Source organism: Lepidochelys kempii, chromosome 3 (assembly GCF_965140265.1).
Source record: "Lepidochelys kempii isolate rLepKem1 chromosome 3, rLepKem1.hap2, whole genome shotgun sequence".
Taxonomy (NCBI): domain Eukaryota; kingdom Metazoa; phylum Chordata; order Testudines; family Cheloniidae; genus Lepidochelys; species Lepidochelys kempii.
Window position 1 is genome coordinate 62,199,478 of NC_133258.1, and position 17,578 is coordinate 62,217,055.

Below are 17,578 nucleotides of genomic sequence, written 5' to 3' on the forward strand. Positions count from 1 at the left end.
TGGCTCCAGATAGCTTTTCTATGGCTAACACAACCAGCCCGTTAGCCACTCAAGCACTCTCCTCTGGACTATACCAACCCTGCTTCCTGCAGATTGATAATAGATATACACCAGCCCCCAAGTCCTTCAAAGTGTCCCCCTGTGGAATTCAGACCCTGAGCAAATCCCACATACTTTGTTTCCAATGAAGCAGCGTACCCCAGTTCACCAATTTTACCTAACACCACTGCTCCTGTATCACACACAACACTTGAGTTCAATTACAGTAAAACAAAAGGAATTTTATTTGAGAAAGAACAGAGATTCAAACAGAAACAAGCGTGAATGATGGAAACAAATGGTGACATACAAAACAATATCATAAAACGTGAAATAGGGCCTACACTTATTAACAGTTACCTTTCCTATCTAATACAGTAGATTCTCACCACACAGTTGAGTCTTTTGTAGTGCTTGCAACCCCAAGGAGTTAGGACCCAATTTTTCATGAAATACACCCACGCATCCTCAGTGAACAGTTCCAGAATGTGTTTCTCCACCTTGTGATCTACTGAATTAGTCTTTTACTTTTAGTCATAGAGAGTGAGTCATATTTTCCTTGCAAGTGGTTTTGAGGGAAACCTTTGACAGCTTTCCATTAACTTCTGTTGCTTGGGGAAAAGGGGGACAATTGAGCAATATATTGCATAGTCAGATAGCCAGGGCTGACACTGAGACACACTGTTCCCATGTTACTCAATTTCACTCCAAAACCATAAGACCTAATTTTCAATATCATTGCATTATTCCTTAGCTATTACCCATACACACATCACACAGTGATTATGAGTATTGATAAGTTACAAGCATTCATTAGAGGCCTTACCTGACATGGATAAATACCATGAAAGTGGTGTATTTGGTGTAGTGTATTTGTCAGATCTGAAGCAGGAGTTGCTCGTAAAGAACAGTGAACCCCTTGTCAACTACTATCAATGGGACTCAGGGTAACTGTTGGTGGACAGTGGACATTAGCTGTCATTACATTGCCCAGTATTGCTTTTGTGCCTGTTCTTAGACTGCCATTTATTTGTTCCAATACCAAAAAACAGGCATTAACTCAGGTTTCAAATTTTATTGCAAATCCACAGGCTGCGTTTAGTCACTGAAGAATATTTCTGTCGGCCTTCATGGTTAAAACCTTTCCTTTGACTTCTTTTCTCACCCCATATAGCAGGAAAAAAGTTGGAGCATTATTTTTTGTCAGTGGATTCTGAATGTGTACATATCCAGCCATCCCCTCTTATGTCATAAACTTTCTCCACAAAGCTGTCCAAATGCACTGGTCTTAGGATCTTTCCATTCAACAGTGTGCTTTGCATGGCTTCAGTAGCCAGATTTCTTGTTGAAGTATTTTGCAATTAAGTGGTTGGTTCCTCCCCAGAGAAAACTTTGAACCTTTGAAGTATTAGTCAGAGTGCATCCTCATCTTCATTGTCACGTTGCTTCCTTGCCTTTCTTGACTCATTGCAAATAAGCTGGTCATCCAAGCCAACGTGGAACTTGGCTCTGGTGTCTGCTGCAATATGGGCTCTCAGCTTGTAAGACAAGGCCCATCTGCTGGGGGGCTGAACAAATCTTGGTGATGCCTATAATTCCACCTCCTTTCTTTCTTATGCCATTAAGCCACTTATGGGTCTGATCAAGGTCCATTCAGTTGAACTTCTGACATGATTTCTTGACAATGAAGTTCCCTTGCTGGAACTCCTTGAGCACTTCAGGTGGTAGTGGATGCATTTCTACAGTGCAGATGGTACCCCACATTGCACAGTTTGTGTGGTTATCTCTCATGAAGAATGACATCACACATTTGAAGGTGACGAGATGCAGCTCCCAATTTCTTTCTCTCTGGGCATGGTTGAGCATGAGCAGTAGGACCATCATTTCCATGTACCACCACCAAAACCTGAAGTTCCTACTATCTTCACCTCAACTGGTCACCAATGTGGAGGTGGGATTTCAAAATTTTTGTGAATTACAAAGACGAAGTGACATGAACTCATCATAAGAATGTGACTGATCGGCTTTGACAATATCCTCTTTAAGCTCTTGATTATGTGCTACTATAAAGTCCAAGAGTTGTGGAAGAAGTAGGGGGGAGAGATAGCTCAGTGGTTTGACCATTGGCCAGCTAAACCCAGGGTTGTGAGTTCAACCATTTAGGGGGCCATTTTGGGATCTGGGGCAAAAATTGGGATTGGTCCTGGTTTGAGCAGGGGGTTGGACTAGATAAGGTTCCTTCCAACCCTGATATTCTATGAACACAATGCTTGAAACGTTGCTTGTAGTCCTGGATCACCCTGGCATGTGAGCTGACATGGTTCACAGCTTGTTCTGCTGATTTGGTCCAAGAACTCCACTTTCAATACAGTCATCTGCTAGCCCTCAAGCCTGTATGTGCTGGCCTATATGTCTTTGAAAGCTTATTGAGATATGGAGGCCACCTAATCATGGAATAAGCCATTCTCTGTACCCTGGTGTGCCCTTTTTAGTTCCATCAGTTTATAGTACAGCGATTCATCAACGTTTAGAACCACATACTGCTGGCCAAGTACTGACACGTTTGCATCTCTGTACAACAGCACTGAGGATGTCTAGGTCTTGGGCAGGCACACGAATGATTGGCTGGTATCCAGTGCTAGTTGTCATGTGCAACTGGCTGAAACCCACATCTTGGGGTCTTGACGTTTAACAATAAAAGCTAAATCAGAAGCTCTTGCCTGCATCCGCAGCTTTGCAGTTTTCTTCAGATTCAGAGTATCACTCTTTGCAAACATGGTCCATGAATACTGGTTTAGCTTTACCATTTCTTACATTGGCTGACAAGACTGTGTCAATTGCATCAGCAACATTAAGTGTGCTGTTGTTTGATGGTTTTAAATGATTCAACATGAGATATGGGGCAAGTCCTCTTTGCCAAGCAGTAACTTGGGTTGCATGGAACTTGTGTTTGACATCCAGAAAACACATAATTTGTGTCAGTATTGGTGGCTGCATAGAGAAAAAAGCATCCTGAGAACAAGCTGGAAGGAATAACATCATCATTCTCAGCTTCCATACTTTGTAGGGTTTTCTCTGCTAGGATTTTAGAATCCACTTTTAGGATTTCTTCATAACTAATGCAGTGGCTAGTCTTATGGAAAAGTCTGAACAAGTTGTTTTGACCTTGTTGCCTGATGGAGGGTTCACCCAAGACCAATATGCTTTAGTGTCCATTTCCTTCCAATACTCACACCATATACAAAATATTGAGCTACACTAAGCACCTTGAATTTCAATTCTTGTTTCTCAGAGTTCTCTTTATTACCATCGTCTTCGTACAGCACCTGAGGAACATGTGCAGGCTATCTGGAATGCAAGCAAGACATCATCCTCACTGACCCTGAAACCTTTGCGGCCAGGGTGTGACAAAGTATCTCCTAGAATTTCAAATGCAACATGTACCCAGTGACAGAAATATGTCTCCTTGGGGATGGTAAATGGGGACAGCCATTTTATCATCTTGGCAAGAATTATTAGTGATTTGGATATGTATTTATACTTGGCTGGAATTAAGAGTGTTTGTCTCTCAGCAGGAGACCAATCAGACAATGAAAGGAACTGAAATAAATCTCCAATATGAGCTTGGAGTTTTTCCTTAAATGATGATCTATGACTGATGTAGGAGTGTGGAATTTCAGTGCCAGTTTCCTTTACAAGATTGCAGTGATGATGCTGTACCTCAGCTGGCTGCATGCTGAAGCTCACTTTGAAGCCAACGCATTGCTGTATCAGTAATTTTGGTGCCATCACTCTTCTTCATCATAGACCTCATAAACAAGATGTAACAAGTTAGATTCAGCAGCTATGAGGTCATTTACTCCACCTAAATGAACACTCATTTTGTGGTCAAATGCACCTGCACTTATTATCTGTTCACTCATCTTGAATGTAGTAACAGAGATGAGTCTCTGTTTATGACACACATCTTGTCAAAACATCTCCAGTTCATAGGTTTCACAAAACTGGACTGTCTTGTATTACGGACACTGATTGTTTTTAATGAGAAAACTACAGCCTGCCACATACTCTTGTGTTCTGTAGCCTCTGGAATTTGCCCTTGTCAGTGTATTGGGCATAGCAATTTCTGTGCCACACAATTGATACTGCCTGTTCTGAATGAATGATGGACTCAGTTCTGTCAATGGCCTCACCGTATATGATATTGTGTAGTTTCTTTCTAATGGCTGTTGCCTCCCGTATTCTATGCAATCCTTGTTCACTGACTTCATGCCCATCTTCTCTGTGTTATTTGCCAAGAAGCAAGTAGAGACTGTAGGAAACTGGGGTTGATCTGTTGAGACTTACTACCAGTTCCATTACTACCAGTTTATCTTCAGCTGTAACCAATATGAATGTTATAAACCACCTCAGCTAACGACTGTTGCTTTGTTTGTAAAAAAATGTACCATTGCCAGAATGTCTATGTTAATTCTGGTCAAACTACAAAGCATTACATACTATACAAATACTAAGCATGCAAGAAATTGAGAAAATGATTTCACTTTTTATGAGAAAACAGCTTCTGTGTTTGACTAACTTATTTCTAATATTAAAATATATAGATGACTCAAAGCTATCAAAAGTTGAATATTAGGGTGCAATAGGTGTTAAAACCATGATTTGTGTCTTCTCATTTCTCTTCTTAATAGACTGAGAAGTACAGTTTGATTTCAATGATAAGTTCATGCACAAACCATTGGTATATCAAACATTTCTGGTGAATTTTGGTGCCATATATATCTGCATGTTGAACATCAAAATTCAACTTGGTAGCAGCCATTTTAAAAATCAACAGGTTCAAATTTTGTTAGAAAAAGTTGTTAACTTTTAGTCTCTTCTAGAGGATTGATTCCGAGATTTCTATCTAGTCTACTATGCCGTCTGATAGGCTGGAGTTGTAGCTGCTGAATCTCTGCACCACCTAGAGGGTTGAAGTTGCTGGTTAATAGTACAAGTTCCTTAGGGATTGAGCCTGCTGCCATTCAAATCACTGGAAGAACTCCCATTGACTTGAATAGTGCAAGATCAAGCCATTAATTTTCCTACACTCCTGACAACTTTATCCACTGGTTATTCTATTACCAGTGACAATATATATTCCAATACAGACACTCATCTTCAGAGAGATATTTGGGCTATTAAATTAGCGGTCTTGATTCAAATCTAAAACTAGTTGGTTTTTTTAATCTAGATCTATTAGAACATATGCCACCAATTTAAGGTATGATAAAAAGTTTACAGACGGTAAACTTTCAAGTGAAAGAGCAACCAAAACTGATTTGGATACTCCTAAGATTATTTTTACTAATTTAATTAAAGAAAATTGAGTATCAGGAAATATTTTGTTTTAAAGTAAAGATTTCTATCTGGTCAAAGAAAGGATTCATGAGATTAAGTCCTTAATACATATGCAGGACCTACTGAAACTGTCTGGAAATTAAATTCGAACTCCCTATTAGGTAACAACTTTTGGAATGTCTTGTATTACAGGAGGAGGAAATGCGCCTATGAAACTGTGCAGATTTAATTGTGTTATGTCTTTACAGAATACAAAGTTTTTTAAAAAATAATTGTACCTAAAATGTAACTAGCATATCATTAATTTGTCATAAATTTGGAATACACTCAGAAGAATGATCAGATATTTTGTTATGAAAATCAACTTTTGATATTGGACAAAGTCTATAAAAGATTGGTTTGGTATTACCAACCAATTACTGCTATTTTAGTAAAATAATAGGTATTATTCAATTTGTATTTTTCCCACCATATTCCAACTAGATCAACTGGAAACCTAGGCATTATGGTTTAGGTTTAGAATCTGTGAATTCATTTAAGCTTCTCTTCTGAAAGTTTATCAAGAACTTATCATGAAGTTTGATAAAGTTAAGGTTCCTTTTGGCAATGTTATCTTGCTCGCACTGGGCATACATAATGTCTGTAGCATATGCCATTTTCTTTTTATTCACTGTATTGTGTTCTTTTATGTATTATGACAGGTGACCTCTCTTCCTCAGAGGGGTTTCAGAAGGTCCAAAATGCAATAGAATTATTTTGATTACATTGTGCAAGAGGTGAGCCATTGAGAGGTCAGCAAAAGTAGTAGGACATCTAGTACTTCACAGAATTGAGCTCTGCAGCAGTGCTCTGCACGAGGCAAAGAACATGGCAATGGTGAAGGTGAAGGATTTCTGACAACATGACCTAAAAATCCTGCATATAGAGTCACTACTCCTGCTCATGCTTTGCAATATTGGCCATGCAACTGATATAAAGTGGTGGTGATGATGATGACAATTGCGATTCTTTTCTTCATTTCCATGCTGTTAGGATGTTTAAGCAGACTGTGGACTTTTTGAGTTTTACCCATAGCTAGACAACCGTTCAGGGAAGGGATTTTGTTCTTGTTTAGGATATTCTACTAATTAAACATATTAAACAGCATTATATAAACACTATTTTGGATTAGACTGTTAAAACTAAGTTTTCATGTAAAGTGGCCAAAACCTTCAGAAGCACTTAAGTCTCACTGAGTCTTTTAAGTACGTTTGAAAATATCATCCAGGATGTTCAGTGTGTCACCTTAAAATCATGGAAGAATATTTTTTATACTGGAGGCTAAAACCAAACCCCTCTAAGACTATTATGTCAGAATTTTTCTAAACATCAAAAGGAAAGGTGGAACTCCATGCAGATTTCTGTGGCCAGTAGATATGACATATTCCCACCCTGAAATATCTTGGTGTGACATTAGACTGAAGCTTCACATGCCGACAATATCTGAAAAAATTCACAACAAAATAAAAATGTGTGTAAATCTCATCCAGCAACTAGCAGGAATGACCTGGAGAGCTGCTGCAAAAACTCTACGCTCCTCTTCACCGGTCCTTGTCTACTGTACAGAGAATACTGCTAACCAATCTGGATACACCGCTCCTACACATCACTTGTCCATTCTTAATTTAACACCATTGTTTAGATTATTACGGGCACAGTGAAGTCAATCACACAACCATGGCTTCCTGTAGTAGTGTATATCCACCCCACCCCCCAAAGTCATTGAAACATGCGAATTCTTCCATCTTATTTAAGGAAACAAGAATCTTCCAATACATGAAGACCTAAATAATATACCAAGATTTCAACTCAAATCCAGAAAACTTTTTTGTGGGTTACAGCTCAAAAGCTCAAAGATTTGGGTTTTCCTCCAAAGACTACAGGTAAGCAAGGTGGAAAGATGTCAATATCCCGAATAAATGCCTCAGCAAGGACTCAGCCAAAGAACCCTGTGGCTTTTCACTCCCACAGAAAATATGATCCACTCTGAATCACATCCACACATCAGACGGCAGATGCACCTACTTTCTCCATAAATGGGCACTGAGAAACAAGCCTATCTGTGACTGTGGAAATAGACTTCAAACTATGGAACTCCTTGTCAATCAATGTCCCAATCATATCCCAGTGGTATCTCTGAAATCCACTCTGGCACCTGAAACAATCAGTTGGATTGCTGGCCTAGACTTGCACATCTAACACTGCTATTTTTAAGCCATACAAAAGGAGAAGTATGTGAGCAAATCCACAGTGGTATGAGAATTTTAATATTTGCATTTCCTGACTTTATTTAGAATGTATCTCTTGAAAACTGCATATTAATATAAGTTTATGCAATGTATGTTATCATATGGTATTAGTCTGTCTTTTGGAAGTGAGCGAAAGATGACATGAAGCTAACCATGGAAGGAAGCAGAGGATTGCAGAAGAGCATGGGGTGAAGAGAGGGAAGATGATCAATACCTTTTGCTTCTAAACATGTGGTTTTCAGACTTGTTGAGTTAAAGCTTAAAATACACTCTTGTCTGTGCAGAATAACAGTACATAAAAAGGGTACTCACCCTGACTTCATAAATATTATCTGAATAATCCACTGTCTGGCAGATATAGCTGTACCCTTGAGCTCTGGATGCCAAAAATAGCTGAAAATATTAAAATTATATATGAGGGGAATGAGTCCATAAAAAGATAATTTTATTATTTATGAATGATTTTAGTGTTCTTATACACTTACTCCAAAAGCAGTATTTTAAATAATTTTTATTTACAATACAAAGATGCTATTTAAAAAGTGGTCAATATTTAGTTTTAACAATGTACTTTTTCATATCTTGTGGTGTCAAAACAAGTGGTCCCCTAAATTAAACATAAAATACTCAGAAAAAAAAATAAACTGAATAATCTGCAAGATATTTAGAGAACAGAATAAATGATAACTTCCACTGTGACCTAAAGCCATTCATACATGGAACCTGCCATCAGAGGGAGCACGTTTCTGAGACACAGAATCCCTTAATGAAACCAACAAGAAGTGTAATTCTATGATCAGATATAGGGAGAGAAAATGATCTCTTAGATAGCTGGGACCTAGATCATTCAGAGCTATAATATTGTAACCAACACTTGGAAATGTACACAGAGGCAAATACAAAACCAGTAAAAAGCAGTGGTATAATGTGTTCATATACACACCACTTTGAGGCTAACTGCTGCATTCTGTACCAGCAGAAGCTTCCAAGTGCTCTGGAAGGGTCATCCCAAATAAAGCACTTTGCAGTAATTTAGCCTGCAGGAGATAAAGTTTTCAATCACTGTTATACGTTCTCATCTGAAGGGAGGGGCCACAGCCTTTTGGTCAACTTTAAAAAGGTATGTCATGCTGCCTCCCTCCCCCGCCATGTCTCCAAATTCAAAGACAGCAATGAATCAGGTCCAACTTCTAGGCTGTCAGCCAGAATGGCATAGAATGGTTATATAGATGACCTCCAGAAGAGAATGCAGCCTCTATTCCAGCCTCTACTGAGCAGTCACTTCTATGTTATTCAGATCAATCTTCAATGAATTTACTGCTCTGTGTCCCCATCTCTGTCAGATACTGGAAGAGGAGGAAAAGAACAGAGTAGCTAACAAAGAGATGGTGTAAAGTTGCATGTCATTCAGATACTGATAAATCTGCAGCTCAGGGCATCAAGCTTCACTAGTTGCTGTATATACATGCTGAAAGGGAGAGATGACAAAAACGACCTTCAAAAAAGAGTTAATAGGGAGAGAGAACAATTAAATCAGCATAGCCCACTGAGTCCTCTTACAATTCATTGTAAGACCAGCCCACTTACTGGCCTGATCCCACCTAATGAGTTCACGTGGATCAGGGGAAAGTGGGTAAAATTCTACAGTTTGTGTTATACAGGTCAGACAAGATGATCTAAATGGTCCTTTCTGGCCTTAAAAAAAATCTGTAAGTGTCATAGTCAAAAGGTTTCCAAGGTTGTTGATGGATTTAGCCATCAGGAAGGATACCTGGACAGCATTCTGAAGTTTAAAGATGATACCTAATGTCTATTGAGTTTACTGGGTAATCTGATTTGTACCAGTTACTAGTGATAGCTTTAACATTAGATAAACACACCAGAGACATTTCAATGATAGCAGTAGGTAGTAGAACTGTTTTTTTGAAGCTGAACTTGGTGCAGTGGGGAATTCCAATACCACTGTGGTAACTTTAAAGATTCTACTACAGGAGCAGAGTAACACACTGAGAGTATCCTGAAATTGGTCTTGCTGTCCATTAAAAGAATGGAGAAGAGTCTTGAGGATTTTGATTTGCAGCTTTTACACCAGTGTTCTTCAATGCAAAGTTCACAAGATAAGCAGTGCTTGTGACCATGAATAAACTGACATTAAGTTTTTAATTAGCACTAACATTTCGAAACTTAGTGCTGAAGGTGGCCATCTACCTGAAAAAGTGATGTAATGTGACAGCAACTACAGAATATATTATTTTTAGATCAACAATCTCTCTTTCCCCCTCTCCAGCATACACTACCTGTATTACAAGTCTTCAGAAAGGACCCTGGAGTTGCCTTACCTTTCCCACCTTTAGCTGAAGAAATCAAATGTAGTGCTGACACTGCACTGTTTATTCTTTGCAATTAGATGAGACACACAGTGAGTCAAATTCTGCTTTAACATATACTCTTTGCAATCCTATTGTCTTCACTAGGTGGTGTAAACTGGAGAGGAATGTGGTCCAGTATGCTCTGAATAATCTAATAGCGAGAGGACTTTCACGGAGGTTAAAATTCGTTCTACTGAATAGGTCTTCACACAAGTAGCTTCCACATAGACAAACAATGCTGTAAAAGAAGCCCTGGGCCCATATGAAAAAATAATTGTCGGGAACAATACCACTTCTATGGTGAACACATAAAAATAGAGTTTTTAAGAGTCCAGTTTCCAAAAGCGGTTAGTTTCAACTGCACAGTTCACTTGCTTAATTCCAGGCTCCTGGCAACAGATCTTGTGCTAGCAAAATCTAAATTCTTCCATCAAGGAGTTAATCTGAAGAAAGATTTTCAGCAAGTGAATGAAGATAGTCACAAATTTTAAATCAGCAAAATGTTTGCTGAACTGATGTGAATTGCACTAAAAAGCAGTAAGGGATGTTCTATTAATCAGAGCATTCAGGTGAATATTTCTCACCTTATAAAGTTATATGCAAGATAATTCAAGCTTAGGTCACTGAACATGATCCCATTAAGGCACTGCCCACACAAGGAAATTTACTGTCATAACTGTAGCAGAATAAAATATTCTGCGATAGTTATTCCTTAATAACTCCCTTTAGGAATACTCTATTCTGAAATAAAGTGTCCACTAGGGAGCTATTCCAGAATAGCTACTGAGGAGTAACATACTCTGCTTTAGCCATGCTGGTCAATTTACCCATGTAAACAAGGCCTAAGAAAGGTGAAGTGTAGCAGGCAGCAAGACCAAGTAACTTGGCTATCATAAATCCTTGTTTGTGAAATCTCATGTTTTTCAACAGAAAACTCTATGAACTGAGTAGAAATACTATTGTAAAATTTTGCCTCACTGCCCTTAACTAAAAGAAAATATGATTTACCTCTTTTGTTCTCATTCTAAAGATCAACAAAAGTTTGAATTTCCATTACCTCATTAATATTTTGCAGACATACATTGAAAATACAAGTTAATATAATGTAGCTACCCTTCAGTTTCTAACATAATAGCCTGTCTGAGACCTTGCAGAAAAAACCTAAAGACAGTGTGCCAAATTCTCATTTTAGTTACACTGGTATAAATCTAGAATAACTCCACTGACTTCCGTTGATCTGCTCCAGAATTGGGTACTTGTGAGAAGAATCTGATGCAGGGACAGACATGCCTTCCACTCAAAAAGGATTTTTACTATCAGAGTTAAAACAAAGTATTAATAAGTCAAGCTATTCTACATGACTCCTACATATATGCTTTTACAGTACGCTGATTCACAAACTCGTGATATATACCAATTCCAGCAGAGCTCTAAAATATCCAATCAATGTATTCAGCTTCCAAAACAGCGAGTAAAATTATCCAGAGAATATAAAAATGATACAATTTATCTAACACTGTCAAAGTTGTGAATTCTACCACAATTCAAAAGTATAAAAATACAAGACCAACCTCTTTGAAAATATAGAAGTTAAGTAGAACCATTCCAAAGTTGTAGCTAATCAATAAGAAGCGCAATTGGAAGGGTTCTCTTCTCCTCATCCACTTGGGACCCAGCCAGACAGTGAGGAGGTAAAGCGTGCTTATAGTCAGTGTTGGAAATGGAGATTGCATCAAGAACCAGTCATCAACACGTTTGTCTGAGGGAAATAAAACACAACAAATTAACTGAAATAACAAACTACATATTTTTTCATTAAGTTTAAATAAAATATATTTCACTGTAATTTAGGCATCACATTTCTTAAAAGTTAAGAACAGCCATACTGGATCAGACCAAAGGTCCATCTAGCCCAGCATCCTGTCTTCCGACAATGGCCAGTGCCAAGTGCCCCAGAGGGAATGAACAGAACAGGTAATCATCAAGTGATCCATCCCATCGCCCATTCCCAGCTTCTGGAAAACAGAGGCTAGGGACATCATCCCTGACCATACTGGCGAATAGCCATTGATGGACCTATCCTCCATGAATTTATCTAGTTCTTTTCTGAACCTGTTATAGTCTTGGCCTTCACAACATCCTCTGGCAAGGAGTTCCACAGGTTGACTGTGCATTGTGTAAAAAAACCTTCCTTTTGTTTGTTTTAAACCTGCTGTCTATTAATTTTATTTGGTGACCCCCTAGTTCTCGTGTTATGAGGAGTAAATAACACTTCCTTATTTACTTTCTCTATACCACTCATGATTTTATAGACCTCTAGCATATCCCCCCCAACCCCCAAGTCGTCTCTTTTCCAAGCTGAAAAGTCCCAGTCTTATTAATCTCTGCTCATATGGAAGCTGTTTCATACCTTTTTTGTTGCCCTTTTCTGAACCTTTTCCAATTCCCGTATATCTTTTTTGAGATGGGGCAACCACATTTGCACGCAGTATTCAAGATGTAGGTGTGCCATGGATTTATATAGAGGCAATATGATATTTTCTGTCTTATTATCCATCCCTTTCTTAATGACTCCCAACATTCTGTTCGCTTTTTTGACTGCTACTGCACACTGAGTGGATGTTTTCAGAGAACTATCCACAATGACTCCAAGATCTCTTTCTTGAATGGTAAGAGCTAATTTAGACCCCATCGTTTTATATGTATAGTTGAGAGTATGTTTTCCCATGTGCATTACTTTGCATTTATCAACTTTGAATTTCATCTGCCATTTTGTTGCCCAGTCACCCAGTTTTGTGAGATCCTTTTATAGCTCTTCGCAGTCTGCTTGGGACTTAACTATCTTGAGTAGTTTTGTATCATCTACAAATTTTGCCACCTCACTATTTACCTTATTTCCAGATCATTTATTAATATGTTGAATAGGATTGGTCTCAGTACAGACTCTTGGGGGACACCACTATTTACCTCTCTTCATCCTGAAATCTGGCCATTTATTCCTACCCTTTGTTTCCTATCTTTTAACCAGTTACCAATCCATGAGAGTACCTTCCCTCTTACCCCGTGACAGCTTACTTTGCTTAAGAGCCTTTGGTGAGGGACCTTGTCAAAGGCCTTCTGAAAATCTAAGTATACTATATCCACTGGATTTCCCCTTGTCCATATGCTTGTTGACCTCCTCAAAGAATTCTAGTAGCTTGGTGAGGAACGATTTCCCTTTACAAAAACCATGTTGACTCTTCCCCCACAAATTATGTTCATCTATGTGTCCAACAATTTTGTTCTTTACAATAGTTTCAACCAGTTTGCTCGGTACTGAAATCAGGCTTACTGGCCTGTAATTGCCAGGATCACCCCTGGAGCCCTTTTTAAAAATTGGTGTCACATTAGCTATCCTCCAGTAATTTGGTACAGAAGCTGATTTAAATGATAGATTACAAACTACAGTTAGTAGTTCTGCAATTTCACATTTGAGTTCCTTCAGAACTCTAGGGTGAATACCATCTGTTTCTGGTGACTTATTACTGTTTAGTTTATCAATTTGTTCCAAAACCTCCTCTAATGACACCTCAATCTGGGACAGTTCCTTAGATTGGTCACCTAAAAAGAATGGCTCAGGTTTGGGAGTCTCCTTCACATCCTCAGCCGTCAAGACCGATGCAAAGAATTCATTTAGTTTCTCCGCAATGGCCTTATCATCTTTTAGCATCTCGATCGTCCAGTGGCCCCACTGGTTGTTTAGCAGGCTTCCTGCTTCTGATGTACTGAAAAAAAAATTTGTTCTTACTTTTTGAATCTTTGGTTAGCTGTTCTTCAAATTCTTTTTTGGCCTTCCTAATTACATTTTCACACTTCACTTGCCAGAGTTTATGCTCCTTTCTATTTTCCTCACTAGCATTTAACTTCCACTTTTTAAAGGATGCTTCTTCGTTTCTCACTGCTTCTTTTAAAGGTTCGTATAACATCTATCCTACCTGGTATAGATGGGCTTGGCAGTTAAGAGATAAAGCACTTGTCCTTTCACTGATCATTCATTTTTTTAAAACAAAAGAAAGTATTTTAGTAACATTACATTTTTAAAAAGGTTAGAAAAATGCAAATTAGTGTACACAATTCAAAAGCTAGGGAATTACTGTGTGAGGCAAATTATATTGGTCAGGTCCACAAAAAACAATTGTATCATTGTCCATCACAAATTACAGTCACATTATTGCAACAAAATGAATTGGCACCAATGTCATTCAGGTTCAAGTATGGATACACATAAATGTGGTAAACCAGAGAACTCAAAATTTAATTGCTTTTATACTAGTTTAAATTAGGCATTAATTAACTTAACCACACTAAGTTTAATGCAGGACCAATTGTTATACTTGATATATAGGTCAGTGTCCTATGCCTCAGATCTAGAGGTAATAAGAGTATTGGAAAACTACTAAATAAAACAGTTCAAAGGGCTGGCTTAGTGAGAGTACCCTGTGCTGCCATGTGGGAGACAAAGGTTTTATTTACAGATTCAATGAGTCACTCAAGAGCACCACTCCAGAGATCTGAAGTTATACTTAAAGGCCCAGAATTTGCTATACTAAGTCCTGGTTCAGTGTCAAAAAAAAGCACTGCTAGTCTGAGGACGTAGTGACATCTTTGAGATGCAGTAATTAAAGCATGGCTCCACTTTGAAAAATAACTGTAAAAAATGGCACCAGTTTAATCAGCAGATCTGCTTTTTATCTGTACTCAGAATTGTATCTAGTTACTCTACATACGAAGACTAACTTGTTCATTACCGTCAGCACAGCTGTAGGAGAGTGAACAGGATTATTTTCTGGCTCATGCACTACTAGTGGTATTATTAACTAAATTTCAATTACAGGGTCACTTGTGGAATATCACTGTCTTAAAATTTTGCCCTCGGTTATACTTGTGCAACCTCACTGAAAGAAATATAGGTATACATATGTAACTAAGGGTAAAATTTGGCATGCAGAATCTTTATTACTGGTCATGTTGCATAATCCTGAACTAATATATAACTTCTTGATCTCAGGTTAAGTTGCAGGGCTGACAGAAACCCCATCTTTTCATTTGTAAATTGTGCAATTCTGATACAGAATCAATGAGAGAACTATAAAACATAAAATTTCCATTTGTACAACTTAGAACTACATTTTAGGTCTGATATCTCAAAACCACCTGGGCTTTTAACAAGTTCTGTATAGCAGAATTTCCTGGACTGTGGCCTGCAGGAAGGACAAATCACATGGTGCTGGCGCTTCCTCCCCACTTCCAGACACTTTTCTTTGCAATTAAGAGCTTGGAGGCCTAAATAGAGGGAACAGAAACCAGGCTAACTACTTCCACTAGGGGGCTGTTACTATTTAATAGGAAGAGGAAAGGGAATAGAAGACAGACTCAAAAACTGGAGCCACTAGCAGGACTGGTCCTGTTAGAATAAGAGGAGCCAATAGGATAAGGGAACCAGGCAGCTAGGCAACTTCTGCAGGGGAGAGAAGACCCAAGCATCAGGGAAGTATGTAGAGGGAAAAGAGAAGTGGACCAAGTGGCAGAGAAACATTTACAGTGAACCAGAGAGTAGACATGCCAAACCCGTGGGGAAAAAAAGCAGAAATTGGGCTTGGTTTTGGCTTAATTGGTTTGTGAGTTGCTTGTTGACAAGTTTTTGGCTTGTAGCTTGTTGCAGCTTGTTGCTTCCCTTTTTTTGATCGGCTCCCAGCAAGCAAGGGGGGGGAGAGAGTCAGGGGTGCACAGCGGGCCCACCACAGTCCCAGACTGCACGCTGGGGAGGCGGGAAATCTAGTCACATAGAGTGTTGGGGTTCTTAGGAATTGGCTTGTTTTGAAATGGGATTAGCTTGATTTTTATTAAGTTTATTGTGAAAGTCAGGGTGCTTATTTACTGCATGAAAGTTGACAACTGTGCTAGAGAGATATAGTGGAACAGACCGGGTGAGAATGGGAGAAAACATTAAGGGCAAGAGGTGACCGTAATTAACACAGTTCTTGGGACAGTATCTCTATTAAAATATGATCCAATCTGTGAAGAGTATGAGAACCATGATTTTACAGTACTCAAAGTCTGGGATACTCAGCACTGCAGCATCTGTTTCCAGCCCTAGCAAGATGCTAAATATTTTCCCAGAAATCACATTGTGATGATTACCATTTTACCATCCCACCCACACTTCTATTACCATTCAATTTTAGCAACTGCTTTCTCTCTAGCAAATTGAGGTAAACAAGTGCAATGCTTATACCACCAGAAAGAACAGAACCTCAGCTTCCTAACAGAATGAAATAATTGACGCAGATTCTCAACTGTGCTCAGCTTCTGCCAAGCAAAGATAAGAGAGTATCTGCAATGGAACCAGTTATGGCTTCTAGATTCTGGAGTCAGTTCCGGGCCATCTGAGAGCTGGGAGTAGCCAAAAAGTAGCATGCTCTGGCCACATCACCTTCTCATCTCATACATGGAGGGCTGCCAGGGTGTGGCAACACAGGAACAAAAAGAGATCCAGTTGGTTCACAGCCTCTTTGTACTGCCTGAGCAGGGCAAAGGGGCAAGATTGCATCAGAAGATCTTCCCTTTAATCTCCAGCCAGCAGTTCAAAAGACACTGAATGACTAATATGCCAGTATTGAAATGGGAGCAGAGGGAGACCATATGAGTCCCAGCAACTTCCAGCATAATAAAGCAATTCCTTCTTCTGCATCAAGGGGAACTACAACCCAATGGAAATGACTGGAGAAAATGTCTGGAACAGAAAAACTCTGAGTCTCTCAAATACCATACGTGCAAAGAAACCAGAGTGGAGATGGACAATGCAGGCATCAGGAGAGGCATAGCCCACAACTCTAACTCTAAAAGGTGACCAGGCTTTGGTGAGAGTTCCCATTATCATCCTCTTCCCAGGCAGGGAAAAAGTAAACCAATCAATCTGCTTTGATGAGCTAATTTTCCCAGTTGTAAATTGGGCATTGTATTGTTACCATCTGGAACAGGTCAGGTTCTTCCCTCTTTGGCAACGTTCTGCCTCCGATGGGGTAGAATTCAGGCTATCATTATATCTCTATTGGCTTAATTAGTAAAAACACTTTATGTTGAGATAAACATAAAACTGATCCTGAAACCTCTGGATTTCAGAAGTGGTCCAGGATTGCGTTCTCTAGTGCTGTCATGGCACAAATTCACATTGACCTGAAGGGGACTTTAGTGCTAATACTTATAACAGTATCATTCACATTCATAGCTAAATGTGAACGGATGTTGTGTCTGCACTGATGTTAGGCCTGTCAGAACTGACGGGACTTGCTCTCTCCCAAAGAGATGCAAAGATCATAGGCCTGCTTGTCTGAAGTCTCGTTTCAAAATCCCTGTATCGTACAAACACCCGAAGTCCGCACAGGCGCACACTCTGGGTGCACTCTTCTTAGGTGTATGACAGGTGTGGCAAAACCAAGGGCAGTGTGGGCTAGTACCCCTGCAATAAAAATATTGTGGGGGCTGATCTATATTTCCACTCCA

The 17,578-nt window shown here is 39.1% G+C and overlaps 1 protein-coding gene across 2 annotated transcripts in view; it reads right to left on the reverse strand.

The window, feature by feature from the left end:
- Positions 1-17,578, reverse strand: part of ELOVL4 (ELOVL fatty acid elongase 4) — a 65,484-nt gene that overhangs the window by 24,235 nt on the left and 23,671 nt on the right. For both annotated transcript variants that reach the window (XM_073336520.1, XM_073336521.1), the window contains 2 exons: positions 11,608-11,795; positions 7,980-8,060 (listed from right to left, as the gene is read on the reverse strand). In XM_073336520.1, the coding sequence (XP_073192621.1) occupies positions 7,980-8,060; positions 11,608-11,795 (269 nt within the window). The remainder of the gene's footprint in view (positions 1-7,979; positions 8,061-11,607; positions 11,796-17,578) is intronic.